Here is a 17,644-nt window from a genome sequence, read left to right as displayed (position 1 = left end):
CTTTTGACTTTCATGTCACACCTGGCGGAATTACCCATACACCAGAAACATACCTTTCCAACATGTCTCTTGTCTCTAGCATGAGCTTGCTGATAATGAGTTGTTCTTCTAGTATATGACAAGCTGAGTCTTGACCCAGACCATCATCTTCCTCCACAGGCACCATGTACCTTACCAGTGGATGAATAGTGCATTCCATTCCAGAGCCTATCACAAATAAAGCAGTCAACACAAGTCTATTTCAGATCATTTGTACAAATCTTCCGAGGGTTTACAATCCTGTCACCACGATAGGCATTGAGACCACACAATACAAGTACGTGTACATTCAAAACTTCTAATTGATATTTAAGTCACTAGGTGAAACTTGTGTGTATAAGCCCAGGTAAAAGACATGAGGCATCTTTTCTCTGTGTGCAAAGCACTGTTGGCAGGCTCTATGGATTTGTTGGAGCTAGATTCAACTGCAAATTCAACCAGATCAGGGCCACAAGAATTGAGGCTAATCCTCCAAAAAGCTTAGAAACAAAGCTTCAAGCTAACTCCTTGAAGATACAGAATTAATTTTGTTCCAATGCATGTATAGAATGCAGGAGCTGTTAGCTGCCTACGAGAGATGAAAAAAATCCCAACACAGCTTTGTTAGTCAGCCTGGACACAGCTTACAACAATTTCCAAGATGATTTTTTGGCTAGTATGGAGCCTGGTATGGCCATCAGCAAGAGATGACCCATACTATAGCAGCTGGCTCTCCCGTTGACCAACCCTTTAAACAGAAGAAATTATTTGGTAGCCATTGGCTCCTAATGGGGAAAAAACTAGGTGCCAGCACTTTTATGAAAGTTTAGTAATCATGTGTGCTGAATATTCATGAATATGCATATGCACATGTTGTATAAATACTCTGTGTTTACAATGTCCATCCATGCCATACAATCATGACCCAGCGCGGCCCGACACACATACAAATCATAGCCATGACACCTCCATTGGGCAATGTGACGACCAATGTCCAATCTGCACCATGTACATGTACATGTAATTAGCATGTTGATACATGTACGTGTATTCCTCTGTCGGAACAGGCCCAAGTTGAACTGAACGTTTGGAAGGAAAACATCAAATTTGAAACCTGTCCCAATGGAAATTCATCAAAGGTTTCATAATGTTGTCTACTGGGACGCTAGAAATGTTGGCAGAGCAGGTTATAGTTGGCAATGATGAAGCTTTTGTTCATGAAGCATGAGATTACACTGAAAAGACTAAAAACAGCACATGGAAAGAACTGAAAGCAGCACAATTGGCACTAGAAATTTTCATCCAAATATTGGAGGGAATAATGTAAAATGGTTTACACTCGGCCAAAATGTTACCAACACTAGTGACATTGGCAAACCAGAATTAAAAGAAATGGCACGATGTATTCATGTTCAGAGTCAACTGTCAACAAAATACATGTACATTGTAGCACTTGTCTGAGAACCGAATGGATTCCAGGCTCCAAAGATGACAAAGCAGATTCGCTGAGTCAAATTTTGGAGGTTTGGTCAAAAAGTAAAAATAAAAATAATAACCCCTAAATGAAAAGCTTGAGTCTCGGTCTTCTCCGGCTGCTTCTCGACTCGGCAAAATTGTTGTAGATAGATAATTACAAGACTAAATACTAAGAAAATGTGGCCTTCCGCGGGGATATTCACCGTAAGGAGCAAACAAGCCGGATCCTACCCCTACATCCAGACACAAGTGAACAAAATAAAATGGCTGCTAGTTGAATTCAGTAGTGGACCAGTGGCTTCTTGAAGCTTTGCTGCACAGCGAAGGAGTGAGTGGCATGCTGTTGTTGTTGTTTATTTTAATGCGCTTGCAGCAACTCAGGCTATTTGAGCCAATAACTGTACGCTTATTCATACACTTTATTAATCAGCATCACATTACGCAGTTAGGAAGAAGGTCCAGTTTTAGAGGCAGGAGGAAACTGGAGTACCCGGAGAAAACCTGCAAGAGCGGGTATAGACGGGAAACTACATGCATTTAAAGCCTGGGCCAAGCCGGGACTCGAACCTGGGCCTCATTGGTACAAAGCGAGGAAAGAACCACTACGCTAACCCGCTCCCCCGAGTGGCATGCTGCATGTGCTGAAGCTTTTTATACTGCTTTACTCCATGGAGTGCCCTGTCCTGTCCACTGAATTTAATTATAAAGGCTGCAGATCTGGACAATGAGGGGATTATCAGGACTAGGAAAAAAGAAACAGGACAGGAGTGTAGAAAGCTATTCCAGAATTCACTACAAAATTATGAAGACTGGCCACTTACACAGGAAGTATGATAAGGGTTGGGCCCCCCCCCACACAACTGATCAATTTGCCAATTGGAATTATAAGAAGAACACACCACTCTGGTTCAATTCTTGATTCTGGGATCCAATTCACAAAACATACAAGCATGTACAGAGATGTGGTCAGGTGAGAACAACTGACCAGTACTACCAGTCTCGGCATTGGGTTTACTGCACAATTATGTACATGAAACAGTGAAGCACAGTTGTTGGCAGAGGTACCAGCAAGTCATTTTTTGCAAAAGCAAGTCAAATCAAAAGTCATTATATGCAAGTCCAAGTCAAGTCACAAGTCATTAAGTCCAGTCACAAGTCATTTGGTCACAGGGCAAGTCAAGTGAAGCTACCGGTACAAGTCATTAGGTCCAGTCACAAGTCAAGTCACAAGTCATTTGGTCACAGGGCAAGTCAAGTCAGGCCACAAGTCAGTAGGTCCAGTCACAAGTCACTTAGTCACAGGGCAAGTCCAGTCGAATCACAAGTACTTTGGTCTAAACACAAGTCAAGCCACAAGTCAGTAGGTCCAGTCACAAGTCACTTAGTCACAGGGCAAGTCCAGTCAAGCCACAAGTCAGCAGGTCCAGTCACAAGTCACTTAGTCACAGGGCAAGTCAAGTCTCAAGCCACAAGTCAGCAGGTCCAGTCACAAGTCACTTAGTCACAGGGCAAGTCCAGTCAAGCCACAAGTCAGTAGGTCCAGTCACAAGTCACTTAGTCACAGGGCAAGTCCAGTCAAGCCACAAGTCAGTAGGTCCAGTCACAAGTCACTTAGTCACAGGGCAAGTCCAGTCAAGCCACAAGTCAGTAGGTCCAGTCACAAGTCACTTAGTCACAGGGCAAGTCCAGTCAAGCCACAAGTCAGTAGGTCCAGTCACAAGTCACTTAGTCACAGGGCAAGTCCAGTCGAATCACAAGTAATTTGGTCTAAACACAAGTCAAGTCACAAGTCTCTTTGTCCAAGTATAAGTCAAGCTGCACCTTATTCGTCCAGCTGTAATAAGGAAAAAGAACCAGGCATCAACTTACGAAGTTACTAGTTACGAATTTCAGACAGCTGAACACCTTTTCTCCAATTATTTTGACAATCTCCGAAATTCCCCTTTTCGCTTGTGTTGTAATTCCTTTTCTTGCAGTTTATTGTATATCTGTCGTACATTGGACCTTTGTTTAATGTACTTTGCAGGGTGGAAAATAAGCGTTGAGATGAAATGATGACATATTGAGGGCGCTGTTTATCCTACTCACGCGTCAACAAAATGCAACGTAGCAGCATGATATGCTTGCTGCCCTGATCAACAGCTGCAGCTAAGTGAAATAGAAGCCACGCAAGCCGAAGTCCATTTTTTATGTACGTAAGGCGTAAACTGAATAGCTTAATTAAAAATATATGGGGGCCTGTCAATTAGCATCTGACTTGGGTTGGTAACAAGTCATTTTTTGCAAGTCACAGTCAAGTCACAAGTCATTTTTTGCAAGTCCAAGTCAACTCACAAGTCAAAGCTGGTATTTACAAGTCAAGTCACAAGTCACAAAAATAGCGACTCGGATCCAACTCGAGTCCAAGTCACATGACTCGAGTCAGCAACTCTGGTTGTTGGACAGCACAAAAGTACAATCTGATATTCCTATGAGGGATAGTTGGTGCAGTGCACTATATGACACAACTGTGCATCTTTGTGCGGCATATCAACTGAGTCAAAGAGTGACTTCAGCATAGGAGAGTTGACATCATAAATTGGTACATTTGGCATTCCAAACAAGAACAGGTCAATAATGTGAGCATTTTTTTCACACTAGCCTACCACAAATTTGCAAACAAATTGACCAGAAAAACACTGCAGAACTGGTCTATGCCTTTACAAAGTACTTTGACTGCTGTAACTTAGTGCTCAATCTGCCCCACTCCTCAAGTTCAAAATTATACTGCACACGGTCATACAGAACTATGTGGCTAAACACTCTCATCACCCCACCAACAATCAACGCAATTCTTTGTCCACTTAACTGGTTATCCATTTTCAAACACACTGAGTCAAAGTTCTCCTTCTCACATACAAATGCATTAAAAGATCTGCCCTCCAAGTCTCAAATGTGCGATTAAGACCGGCTAAGGATAACGGAGGTGACTAATGCCTGAGCCGCAGGTGAGAACATTATCAGCATTCCAGCCAAGCATGTTTATTTTCATTCATAAATATCTTTTTCAGTCAGAGAGTCAAAAAAGGCAGTATACATGACAGATTTCCATTAATTGCATTCTAGAATGTTACTTTCATTTTTCCGAATACCCGTCCATTTTATTGTATATTCCTGGTGCAAGTTGTCCAGAAGAAACTCCATACACGTATATTATGACTGAGACAATTAGAAAAATAAATTATTTGAATATGCGACCTTCAATTCGATCACATATCCGAACATTCGGTCATACCAACAAACCATATACAAAATCAGTTGCAATAACACACAATTATACATTATAATCACTATAATAGCTTCTCACTTCTAGGGATATCTCCAGCCAAGATTTAGCAAGATTTAACAGATGAACAATACTTCTTACCCTGTTGAAACTTTCTGTTTCTTTTAAATTATTAATTAGTTTTGAATCATTGTAAGATACACTATTCTGTGGCTTTTCATTTCAATCTGCTTGAAACAACCTTCCATAGTGCAATTTTTCTCATTTAAAACAAAAGAAAATTCTTCCTTCCTTCTTCATGAATTCTGCAATCAAATATTCAAAATTGGAAAATAGTATTTGAATATCCGGCAATCGAATATTTGGAACAGCCCCACCATATATGGACTTGGGGCACGTAGCAGGTTCTGCAAGCCACGTCGCATGCAGACTCATGACCAATTGGGATGCTTTAATCTATCTCGCATCCAGGTGCCAGAGCGTTTCTTACGCAGCCGGCATTATCAAACCTAAGTGGGTTTCATGTAATGTTTACACATGGTCACGCTACACGTTGTTGAATAGGGAAACTGTCTGAGGTACAGCATTTATGAATACTATTGAATATATGTACCCTGTATGCACATACCTTGTTCCCCAAGTTTAGCTGCTTCAACCTGGCATCTTATACTGCTACACAGTCTCTCAATGTCTCGCAGCCCAAGCTTCTTTTGCAATGGCATACTGTATAACAACAATTTGTTGGAAAAATAACTGTTAGCTACATCATTATGCACATGTTTACATGTACACGAAAAGTTTGACATCTGTGAGCTGTATTCCTTACATTTTCAAGAAAATAACAATTTTTATGTCTTGATGGTCTGAGAGCACATCACATGGTGTTATCAATTTTTATTGATTCTTCCATGCAAAAGAGTATGATAAAAAGTACAACTGAATGGCAGCCCCATGCTGAAAAGTACTCAGCTACATGTATTACTCATAGCAACAAGAGTTCAGAGTTTCTATGTAATGGCCATACACTCACCCCTTGAACAATATGCATGTCAAGAAGTTGGAAAGGGAGGAACACTATGATTGAGGGGAAATTTGAAAATGTACAAGTTACATTCCAATTCATTTCGAGTTGAGCTAGTATGATATCAATAAAGCTATGCAAATCTGTGTGTGACAACTTTATCTAATGAAACAATAAGTGTTCATGTTCCCTTAGCTTTGCATTAAAAACTAGAACACACAACCAATCACACAATATGCCCACTAACAGTGTTATGTGGACATCATTTGTTGCCAGATCAACACAAGGAATACATGTACATGTATACATGGTACGGTAGCTGTTTGTACACACACCTGATGAGGCTTGTTTTATCAAATAACTCAAAGCAATCAATAGCCATGTGCCAGTCCTTCACCGACATGTGCATGTACTGTACAGTACATGTACATGTTTGTTCCAAGTGAGTAGATAAATGTAAGTATAAAAATGCAAGTCTGCTTCGACAGATTGCAAACATTTCCTTAACAGCTCTACAATGCAATGTTCTGTCCGAGACCTTGATGTCCGAGACCAAGGCATTCGAAGCCAAGACTGAGACATACTCCTTCTAGACTGAGACTAAGGCTTCAAGACAGAGACTTTTGCAGGTCAGGACTGAGACCTGGACTGAGACTGGGTCTCCCGACCTACAACACCGCTTCAATGACAAAAAAATATTCTTATAATTTTTTTTATGCATTCCAGGATTGAATTCATTGAAATGGTCTTTGTGCTAAGCCTGCAAAGTACATCCAAGAATATCATATAAGCTACGATTCTTTGCCTTTAGTTGTAATGTGTTGTAATACAAAAGGTCCATCAGCTACAGTTTACATGCAGTTTGTTTCAGTAAATTTCACTTGCTCTTAAGCCCTAAAATCATGGTGATTAGAAGATCTCTGACCTTGCAAGGACATTGGTCACAGCCTCCTTTACTGCAGATACCAGGCTGAACATACCTTTGCATGCAAAAAAATAAAACATGTTACATTTTGGCTGGTAAAAAGGGTGGCCTGTTCATAGCATACATGTACATGTATGTAAATGTATGAATCCAAGTGAGAAAAGACTTGCATTAGCTGCAGTCTCAAGGAAAACGGGGAAGAGTTGTTTCTTTCAAAAGAGCGAGGATGTACGGTGAATCTACTGCTTGTTATGTGGCGTTTGCTACAATTATCAGCAAATAGTTGATGTAAAGTTTATGCACCTACCATCATTCAGAAGGTACTGTACATTAGACAGGTATCTTTGCTGCACCTCTGGTGTTGCTAGTACCCTTTCTTTATTCTACACAACAAGAAAAATGCAAAACAAAAGCTTTAAAATAAAGCCATCTTGATCCACTTACTGACCGGGATATTGACCTACATGTACATGTACATACACATTGTATGAAATCAGTAGATCCAGTTACATGTATGTCATAGCTGATGTACAGTGTACAGGTAGTCCCTGTCCTGTACACATGACAGAAAGTATCGGAGCATGTACATGTATCTGCATGAGATCCAGCAATAATAATTGATATTATCAGTTAGTCATGCAGCTGAAGCCACTATGGTACTGTACCGGTACATGCAATGCAGTACTTAAGTTTAAAAAATTCCTTTTGAACAATTTTCTTTTCCAATGCAGCATTTTACAAGGATTTTCATTAACATGGATCCTTGAAATAAGACGCAACATACGGAATGACAGGAGTTAACATGTGCAAGCCCCCATATAAGCTCACTGAAATGCAGTTAAGAATGTTAGCATTTATTTACAATAGTCAGGATTTTGAATACAGTAAATTAACATCTTTTCATTTGGTAAAATTCAGAGGCTTTTTGTTCATAATTTTTGAGCAGTAAACACAGTAAAGAAATACATGTAGTTGTTATACAGTCAGGCATATGAATGGGTACCAGAAAAAAATTGACGGAAAAAATTGTGATCCACGGCACGTTGACAGGCTAAACCTGGCCTTGGCCTCCCCCCTTGACAGTGAAACAAATAGACTGTTTAAAATAAACTATGTATATGTACCAATAAATTCTATTTTATTTACACATCATACCGGTAGGAACCCTACTAGTGATATTCCTAATGTACGTGTACAGAAGAGCTGTACAAAGTGAATCTTTGCACCTCATACCGGTAGAGCTGGGCAGGGAGGGGAGAGAATCCCCTTGAATTTTTGTCCAACATGGCCACAGTACACGTTTATTAGGAGCGGAGTCTTTTAGAGATTTTTAGAGCAACTCTTTGAGGTTATTTGACACCAAATTTGTGAACATCAAACAAACTGTTTTTACCTACACGGCAGTGTCCATTTTCCCTGACACAGGTCAGCTAACTACATGTATGTACATGTACACTTTTCCACTGCCCTGCTCATGCATGTGGGCATACGGGCTGGCATGTGTGTACATGTACGGTATACATGTGCCGTAGCCTTGAACTTCAAATTATTATAACAAAACCATATGTCTGACTGAGTCTAAACTTCAAATTCAAATATTAGGTCTCAAAAACAGTAAAAACATGAAATAGCCTCTATTACAATGGTCTGTAGTTCAGACATACATGTAGGATTTATAATGTACGTGAAGCTCAGCATTACACCAGTGTGACTTGAGTACCCATTTGGACCTGCCTCCACTATGCAAGCCCGGTGACAGTCCAATAAATTCATGCTACTTGTACAGTTAAACATACATGTACATGCAGTGAGACATCCAAATAAATGGCATATGTATAGCTTTAAAACATCAACTTATGAGGTGCATGGTAAAGACACGCAGTGCATAGTACATTCTACTGTATGTGAATAAAATTGTGCATGCTACATCTGTGTGGCCCACGGGTGTGCCCACCTAGGATCAAGGATGCAGAAGGACTTAAGAAGTGGACACACACAAAAGAAAACAGAGCAGGATAATCCAAACATAGAAAACCAATAGAAAACAGAAATTTCACGTGCCTGTACCATACATGTACATTGACATGTATACCCACATGTACATTGACATGTATACCCACATGTACATTGACATGTATACCCACATGTACATTGACATGTATACCCACATGTACATTGACATGTATACCCACATGTACATTGACATGTATACCCACATGTACATTGACATGTATACCCACATGTACATTGACATGTATACCTACATGCACTTACCATTCCATTTTTCCCAGGCAGAGTATCCAGATACATGTAACCACCAATGATATTAAGTTGTACCCTCAGGAATACTACCAGCATTGCTGTACTGTAGACTGATGCTACTGTGCGGCAGAAGCCTACATATAGGGAGATGAAATTGAAACACATCAAATGTACCCTGTATATTCAGCTCTCTGAAATGTTAGGTTCTTTAACCCTCCTACACAAAGATGCAATCTTTTGAGTTCCAAAAACCAACGCAATAGAACTGAGGTCCTATTCCATTATTTCCTGCTCTGCTGTCCAGGTGGTCAGCCTGCTTTGAACACTTCAATTTTTTCAAAGTAAATGTTTCAGCCAAGCTGGCACTCAGTTATGAGAACCAGACCAGAGATCGAGAAAAAGGCCAGGTGGGCAGTGGCGTGCCTTGCAACGAACTGCCAGCCTGCGCCCAAGATCCCAGTGTGAGCTTTTTTCCTCTTTTTGTGCACGTTCTTGCACTTAAACCTTTAAAACCATTTTGGGCTGCATTCATGATTTGCTTTAAAGGATCTTTAAATGTTAAGTTGCTAAATCGTATTTACAAACCAGTATGAGGTTACATACAGTGCTTAACAAATTATCAATATATGTATGCATGTCCTTGCAATCAAACAAAAATAATGACTTCTTGCAAACATTAACTACAAAATGATGTAAAAGTGCCTTACTGACAATCTTCAATTCCTTCCACAGATCAACCCTGTTCTCTGGCCTGAACAAAATGAGGGAAAAACTAAAGCACATGTAATACATGTATGCAGGTACAACTACAATGTTCTGTGATACTCTTTGTGGGTGGACATTGTATAATATACAGAACTGCATGTGTAAACTAGTCATTTGAGATAACTATTGATGTACATAGCTCTTCAAAACATTTTCCACACACAGCCAAGTTACCAGTATGCCACACCATACACCACACAATACACATATAATTTTTGCATTTCCTTGCAATGTGCACTAGCATAAATTTCAGTACTGTCCTCCAAGTAATCCACCTACAATTACATGTACTGTACATGTACGCATTGAAAGACACAGACATACTTGCGCAAACTGGTATGAACTAAATATCTTAACTATGCGCTGCTCAAGAGACTGGGTTCTAATTGGTAACAGCTTTCACCAGAAAGGTACCAGTGACAGATGTACCAACAGCAAACTGATGTTGATGCAACACAAGCTGCTTGCACTAAGCACGTGCCATGACTGTACACATAGGTGTACATGTATCTTAGGTTTTCAGAGTACTTGAGTTCTTCCTGCAAGTTACTGAATAAGTCTAATTGATGGATGCAGTTTCTTGGAGGTACTGTACATGTACCATAGATGTACACATGCATGTAGATGTATACACTGCATGTACATTGTACAAGTAACTTCTTTACACTGCATGCGCTGATACCATCAGGATTTTTTTATTATTTGAGGTCTGGTACTCAAGGGTGCATCACTAAACCCCAAAAGATGACAAGCTAAAGGGCACTGATGCACTTCCTCTGGGGGCCGAGGGAGCATCATGCATGTACATGTACGTGTACCAGTGCAATTATGGGTGCATAAACTCTTCCAAATATATCAAGAACACAAGTTATTTGCATTAAGAACATACACAGATATTGTTAAATTTACATGTACATGTACACGTACAGTAAACTCTCAACAACTTCAAGTTGTTTTCAACTTCAAGTTGTTTTCAAGATGTAAATAGTTTGCGGTACCCGCTGCTTCATTTGACTCGGACCGGCCAGCCGACCCCAGCAAGCTCGGTGGTCGAGTGGTTAAGACATCTGCACTAGTAAGCAGGAGGTCGTGGGTTCGAGTCCCACCCGAGTAAGCTTGTGAGGTTTTTTCGCAAGCTCTCGGACAAGCACTGAGCATACAGTGCTTATTAATATACGTTGGGTACGGGCAAACCGTTATATATAATTTACTTCAAGTTGGTTAAATTGAAACTCTGTTCATCCCATAACACACTATTTAAAAATTTGAAAGTTTAATTTGGAGTAATGATTGCTATGCAGACTTTGTCTTTTCACAGTGGGAAGACATGACGCTACCACTGTGATCCACAAGTCAACTACCCTCTGACAGCTACAAAGCCTGACATTTCTGCATGCCTGTTGCTGCTGTTGACCCAACTGAAGCCTGCTGACATTTTTGGTGACAACGTGACTGCAAAAGAAAGGTCTTGTGACCAAACTGCACACGTAAATTTGTGAGTATAACTTTTTACTTGACTCTGTAAAACTTATGAACTTTCATTAGGCCTGCGGTAGCTCAAATCAGGATATCTTAAAGGTTTTATCCATTCCCTTGAGGTTTGGGTGAGATGTGTAAATTGAGGCATTATAGTAGAGATGCCACAGGGTCTGCTTGAAAAACTGAATCCTGGCAAATAACATTGAAGCCACGGCTGAGTGCAGTAAGCAGAGTGCATAACGACAGGGGTCCTCTTCCATTACAACCATGTTCAGTTCCGCTTACTTTTCTTCTTTGATTCCATGGCTTTTCAGATGTCCGTTCCATTTACCGGTACATGTAAAATTCTACATTTTCCATATTTTGACAAAATCTGTTGCATGAAGTACACGTATTATTGTGAAATTTTTAACTCCAAACTGTGCACTGTTACGTTGCTGCATGGTTGTAGATATCCATCAACAGCTCGGCGCGGCCTGCGAAAACACACGTGCACAGCCATGACGTAGTTAGTTCCCGACTTGTTATACAGTACACAATATTCCTTTTCAAACAATCACTGCAAATGGAAACCACTGACTGACATGATAGACTTGAATTCAAGGCTGTCATGGCTGTGTGATAAATGTGCTCGGCATGCTAAATGCATGGCGCAGTGCAGCAAGCACAAATCGACTCACACACCAACAAAAGATACATGTACGTGTTCAGACAGTTCACTACACCGTGCAGTAATTGGTATGTGTGGCACTGCTGGATTTCTTGTCATTTTGACAATCAGGCAGACCAAAAAAGCCTTGTTTTTAATGCTACTACAGGGAAAGAGCTGTACACATGCATGCCCATCACTGAACTGGAATTCATAGGTGAAAATCAACGCATTCCCATTTGTACTTTCTTTTCTGGCCTTTTCTTTTGAGCCCGAAGGGAAAAATGGAATTTCAGGGTCTGTTTAAAAAAAGAAAACCGGAAATCCCGATAAAACCGGAAAAATGGCATCTCTGTATTAGATGCACAGTACATGTATATGTCTTTTTCTACTTGTACACATGCACATGGTAGCAGGCCCTGATAAAGTCTTTTTAGCTCGCCTCAAAATAAAATGTGCGCATATGTACATTTATGTATTGAGGTGCCCAAGGAAGGTTCCAGGGCCAGTTCTACATGTACATGTACATCCTAGGAACTGATGAATCACTTTTGTAATTCATGCACAAATTTTGGGCATTCTGTGTTTCAGGTGCTGGTTGCATTGGTTCAACCTGTGGTGAACTTTACAACCAAGGACGGAATTTGGAACATTAACGGGAGTACCTATTACTTACTTCTTATTCAGGGCCTCAACAATCTTTTCTGAATTCAACATGTGTCTGATGGCTTCCTTCAGCTTTGGTAACATGGATAGCACTGTCATGTTGCAGGTACGCTGATTACTGTCAAAGTGATGTTGTCTCCTAGCCATTGCTAGGCAGTCTTTGGTCTCCTGATCTTTCCACTGTTGTAGCTTCCACTGTGCAAATTTCCAAAGTAAAACTGCACCTACAGGATAACAACCAAGACTTGTAATAAATACAATCAATTTCATGTTGAATTGGTAATACCAACTTTGCATGGACTCAACATGCACATTAATCTGAGATGGTGAAAGGGTTCTTTCAATTTGCTAGGGATGTCCTGAGAAAACTTGTCTATAAACGTATTGTATATTCAAACCAACTTTGTAAACAATGTGGATTTACGGTACAGGTAGCCTACAGACAGAGGAGCCAGTGTAATGAGTTTGTTCTTCAGACCTTTAGTATGCATAATTTTCTGGCTGCTTAGAAAGTTGTATGATGTTTGCAGACTCAGCACATTGCCATATTGGCACAACTGCAAAATACCCCTCTACCTGCATGATCCACTTTGTTGCCCCCTGAGTTGAAGAGCACCCTTACCACCGAAAGAAAGACAGATCACACAAAGTTTTCCAACTGGGTTTTTGCACGCATTCGGACTGCATGCGAAGACCATATATTCCAGAATTAAATTTGTTGGGAGTACTCATTGTGCTCCATGTCAAACACACATAAACTCACAGTCACACGTCTATGCGATGAGTCCGGTACACGTACCCAAGAACTGTCAGTTTCAGATAAGGTCAAAATGTCATACTTGACTGCCCTCAATAAACTTTCTCAGTTCACCTCACGTAGACATTCCATGTTGTAGAGCTGCCAACAGAGTACATGTACATGCACCAGTACATGTAGTTGGTTTGGACTTGCACTTTTTTCAACAATCCCCATTCATATTTGTGTTGCTTTGTTCTCAGAAAGATCCCCAATTGGACTTGATTTTTTTTCTTTCAGCGACTGCCAGTGATTTTGGGGGTTTATTTTCAAGTGGCAGGGTATTCTACAATTACTGCAGTTTAACTGTGTCGGTCAAACATGTTAATTAAAAACCACTTCTGGTGGAAAGTCTACACGTCTTCAAGTTCAACAGCTACTATGCTAAGGAACTTGTGCATATGTGTACACAGTAAAATCTCGTTAAGTTGAAGCTCAGGGGAATGGACGAAAAGTTGGAGTTATTCGACGTTCGAGTTATCAAAAGCTACATGCTTCAGTGCACATGCAACCTTACTGGCTTACGGAAGTTGGCCTGCAAGCTGAGTCGAACATGAAGTGGATTTTAGGCTATACCTACTGTGCAAGTTTTCCTCAAACATCATCATTAAACATGTTTTCATGTGGTACATTAATAAACAATAACCCAATAAAGTTATGTACTGGTACCTGTATCTACCGGTACTTCTTGCGAATTCATTTATTTGCCTTGTTTGATCGGGCTGTTACCGCATAACGCAGCGCGCGGGCCAGTCGGTCAAGGTTTCCATGCTTGGTCACATGATACATGTACAAAGCGCTTGAGGGCGCATCATTTGTGCCTGATTTATTTTACGGTTGCGGTTGATGCCCACCCAGTGCTTGTCGACGTGACAATGGCAGCCCGTGTGAACATGCTCGGCTCATTGAAGAAAAGCTGTGCGCGTGACAGTAATGACTCATAATGAAGACAAGCATTCTTCCATCACTTTTTATTGATCATTCTTCAGTGTTTTTTTTTTAATTGGCCTGCCAAAAACTTTGAGATAAGTGGCTTTGGCGGTATTGACGTTTCGAGTTACAGATAGTTTACTGTACATAAAGGCCTATTGAGATTTTACTGTATAAAGTTGTACAGGTATATACACATGTATATGTATGTATACATAAATGAAGTTATAGACTTCAATTGTCTATAAAAAAATTACGACACTCCAAGCGCTGATCGTATCAAAATGACAGTTCGCTGCTCCCATTGGAGTTAATTATCAATTGTATGGAGGAACTATATGTAGCTGCAGTACCAACGAATGAATTCTGGCTGTTTCTGCATTATGGCTCGGACTGTTGGAAGGAGACTAGTCTATGATATCACAATGTGATGCCAATGTCCAACTGTGAGGGTGACAAGCAAATTTGTTGCCCAGTCATGTGATTATCCTTGGCAAATGAAAATATAGTATTCAAGACAGAGGTACAGCAATCATATTTGACAACATTATTCAGCATGTGATGTCGTATCATTGTACAATGCAGAGACTACATGTACAGCTTTGCTGTTTTTTATATGAGTCTTACGTGTATCACAAGGTTTCCATGCAGGGTGCTAAACACAGATGGCCAGTATACAATTTTGGCATACTGCGTGTGTTGCCTTACGTTGCTTCACAACTTGGGACATGACAGAACGCCAAGGACCAGTGGATGGTATGCAGTGTCCACAGGGCCACCCCACATGCAACACAGTACAAGGCTACAAGAGTGAGGCAGCATGCACAATGACAATGTTTTTCCAGCAGACAGGCACTTTCCATATTTGTCTATTCATGTTTTGTTGGTGAAACATTAGGAACATTTTATCGGTAGTTCTTCTGATTTTAAGGGCCAGTCATACGAAGCCTTCAAGAGGTTTAAATTTATGACAATGATGAACACTCAGAAAAGATGATGGTTACAAGAAAGTCTTTGGTTGTACATGTACATGTACATTACACTGAAAAGGTGTTTCACATGTAGTTCTACAAATGTACAGTACATGGAACTCAGTTCATGGCTTCATGCGCAAGTGGCTGCCTGATACAAGTTTACATTATGATGGCCAGGATGCCAAATCATTGGATGCTGAGTTGGCTACACATGTACATGTACATGTAGGTGCCAAAGTAAATGAAATTCTATACAAACTCACACACAGCTGCTCACACAACTCGGGTCAATACAAATCTGATTTTCTTGCTTATAAATATAAAAATACATGTATATTGTCAAAATTTACCAAAACTAGAGCTACTAGGATTAAGGAATAGATCCTCAAGGTCTGAATGCCAATTAGGCCTAGATTGAAAAGTGGACTTTGTTTTCCTTATTGAAGGAACAGGGTGCTAATGGTAATGAACGCCGGAGCCTAGCCCAGTTTGGACGACGTCTGCATAGCAATTAGCATTGCAACTAATGTACAGAGTATAAAGTCCTCCTACAATGCGAAATTTTTGCAACAGTTTTTTCTCAAATTTTTACCTGACAAAGACTGCGCAAATGTCGTTCAAAAGTGCTTTGTATCCCGAAATAATGCTGCGATGAAGTTAATAAATACACCCGCATAGGGCCTGCAACATGTTTTGCAGCAAAATTTGAGAAAATCCACACTTTGCGTCACATGTACGTGTACGTTCGTTTATCTAGCACATGTACTCACACATGCGTGAAAAGCAGAGCAACCGAGTGCCTCTTACGCATGCACAGAAGAGCCGTGAAGAAGCCACAAAAGGCCGTGTCCAAACGGGCTTCCAAAGATACGGCTAGGTCTATTTTCTGGGCATCTCCACGTACATGTATTTCTAATGGAGTGAAGACCTAAACCTACAGTAGCTCTTAACATGCACTGATAACTGACAGATGTGGGCCACTTCATGCATGCACAAATCTGTACTAGGCCTACTGCACAAACGAAGATCGTTTACGAATCGTGACTGAAAGCGTGGAGTTTCAGAACATTTTCTGCAAAATACATGTAGGCCTGGGATACCTACGTTGTTCGCGGCGTATTTAGTAATTTCATCAAAGCATTTATGGAATTCGGGATACAAGGCACTTGTGAACGACATTTGAACTGTCTTCATCAGGTAAAACTGTGAGAAAAACTGTTGAAAAAAATTTTGCAGAGTAGGAGGACTTTTACCCTGGACGTTAGTCGCAATTCAATGTAGACATGGTAGACGTCGTCCAACCATGGTCCAACCTGCCATACCTAGGCTAGCTGGAACCTTGACCTTGTTTTGTTATGATAATAAACCTTGATTCTGAGTTACTTACCTCCAAAAACCGCGCCTGTGACAAAAAATTTTCGCTTGTGTCGTCGCAAGAAATTCTTAATTGATTCCCACATGCCTGTGAAGATTTGAAGTCCACACGCTTATTATTCATTGCTCTCCGTGTCAACGCTTAATTGAAGATGGCGCTCGACGCCTGCCTTAAGCTTACAATACTTGACCCGTGGGTTGCACTCATATCATAGACAAATGTGCCGGGTTGCATACCAAATACGAGACCGAAATAGCGCCGCCTGTTGACTCGAGGGAAGAGGTTGGCCACAGTTTTTTTCGCTGGCAATTCAAGATTATGGCCATAAGGTCACTTTTCGTTTCAATTTTATGGGGGTTAGCCACGAAAAAAGAAATTTATTTGCCTTTCCCCGAAGTACCCCTAAAATAGAAGGAACACTACGCGCTCAGCTCTGAATGTAGCCGCACCCGACTCTATCCAAGCGGCCCGCTTGGTAAAAGATATACTGGAAACTACCAGTCCCGAATTCGGGAGTTATAGAAATTTTTCTGTGATCAGTCCTAATTACGGCATTGTAAAAACCCCGTGGGATAACAAAATATTAATGAGCTCGCGCGCAGAAATCGAACGATTTAGTGGAATGCACCCATAGAGCTACATGTAGCTAATTAAGGGACCGACCAATAAATCACTGGCAGTTGCTATAAACAACAGTGATAAATATCCCCACTTCAAAAAATCAGGAAAAATACTCACAAGTTTTACTTTCTGAAATACAAGCTGACAGTCCTGCCCCTGCATTTCATCCACCTTTTTAACAAACTACCCAGCCCACGTGCCACGAAAGCTCCGCTGAGAGAATTTGACAGCATATAAATAGTGATTTGGTCCGCACAGGCAATTTTGGACTTTTGCGTAATCGTGTGTTCCTTCACTCCTTTGTTGTTGTATTTTCTCTGCTCAGTCGGAAATTTCCCTCCACGTGGCTGCGTGGATGCATGGAGGACCTTCCTCCATGGTGGATGGGAGTGGTAAATATTCAGAAACCTAAGACTTCGTAA

The 17,644-nt window shown here is 40.7% G+C and overlaps 1 protein-coding gene across 1 annotated transcript in view; it reads right to left on the bottom strand.

Moving 5' to 3' along the window:
- The window catches only part of LOC110988168 (peroxisomal biogenesis factor 3-like), a 32,342-nt gene extending 15,536 nt beyond the window's left edge, over positions 1–16,806 (bottom strand). Inside the window, exons 1-8 of the mRNA XM_022251450.2 lie at positions 16,614–16,806; positions 12,537–12,750; positions 9,675–9,718; positions 8,980–9,101; positions 7,013–7,088; positions 6,706–6,760; positions 5,388–5,482; positions 54–207 (exon numbers count right to left, since the gene is read on the bottom strand). Coding sequence (XP_022107142.1) covers positions 54–207; positions 5,388–5,482; positions 6,706–6,760; positions 7,013–7,088; positions 8,980–9,101; positions 9,675–9,718; positions 12,537–12,750; positions 16,614–16,686 — 833 coding nt within the window. The 5' untranslated portion in view covers positions 16,687–16,806. The remainder of the gene's footprint in view (positions 1–53; positions 208–5,387; positions 5,483–6,705; positions 6,761–7,012; positions 7,089–8,979; positions 9,102–9,674; positions 9,719–12,536; positions 12,751–16,613) is intronic.
- Between the last annotated feature and the right edge of the window lie 838 nt (positions 16,807–17,644).

Source organism: Acanthaster planci, linkage group LG18 (genome assembly GCF_054643075.1).
Source record: "Acanthaster planci isolate LZ-2023a linkage group LG18, COTS_SCS, whole genome shotgun sequence".
Classification (NCBI taxonomy): domain Eukaryota; kingdom Metazoa; phylum Echinodermata; class Asteroidea; order Valvatida; family Acanthasteridae; genus Acanthaster; species Acanthaster planci.
This window is presented reverse-complemented; position numbering and strand designations above follow the sequence as displayed.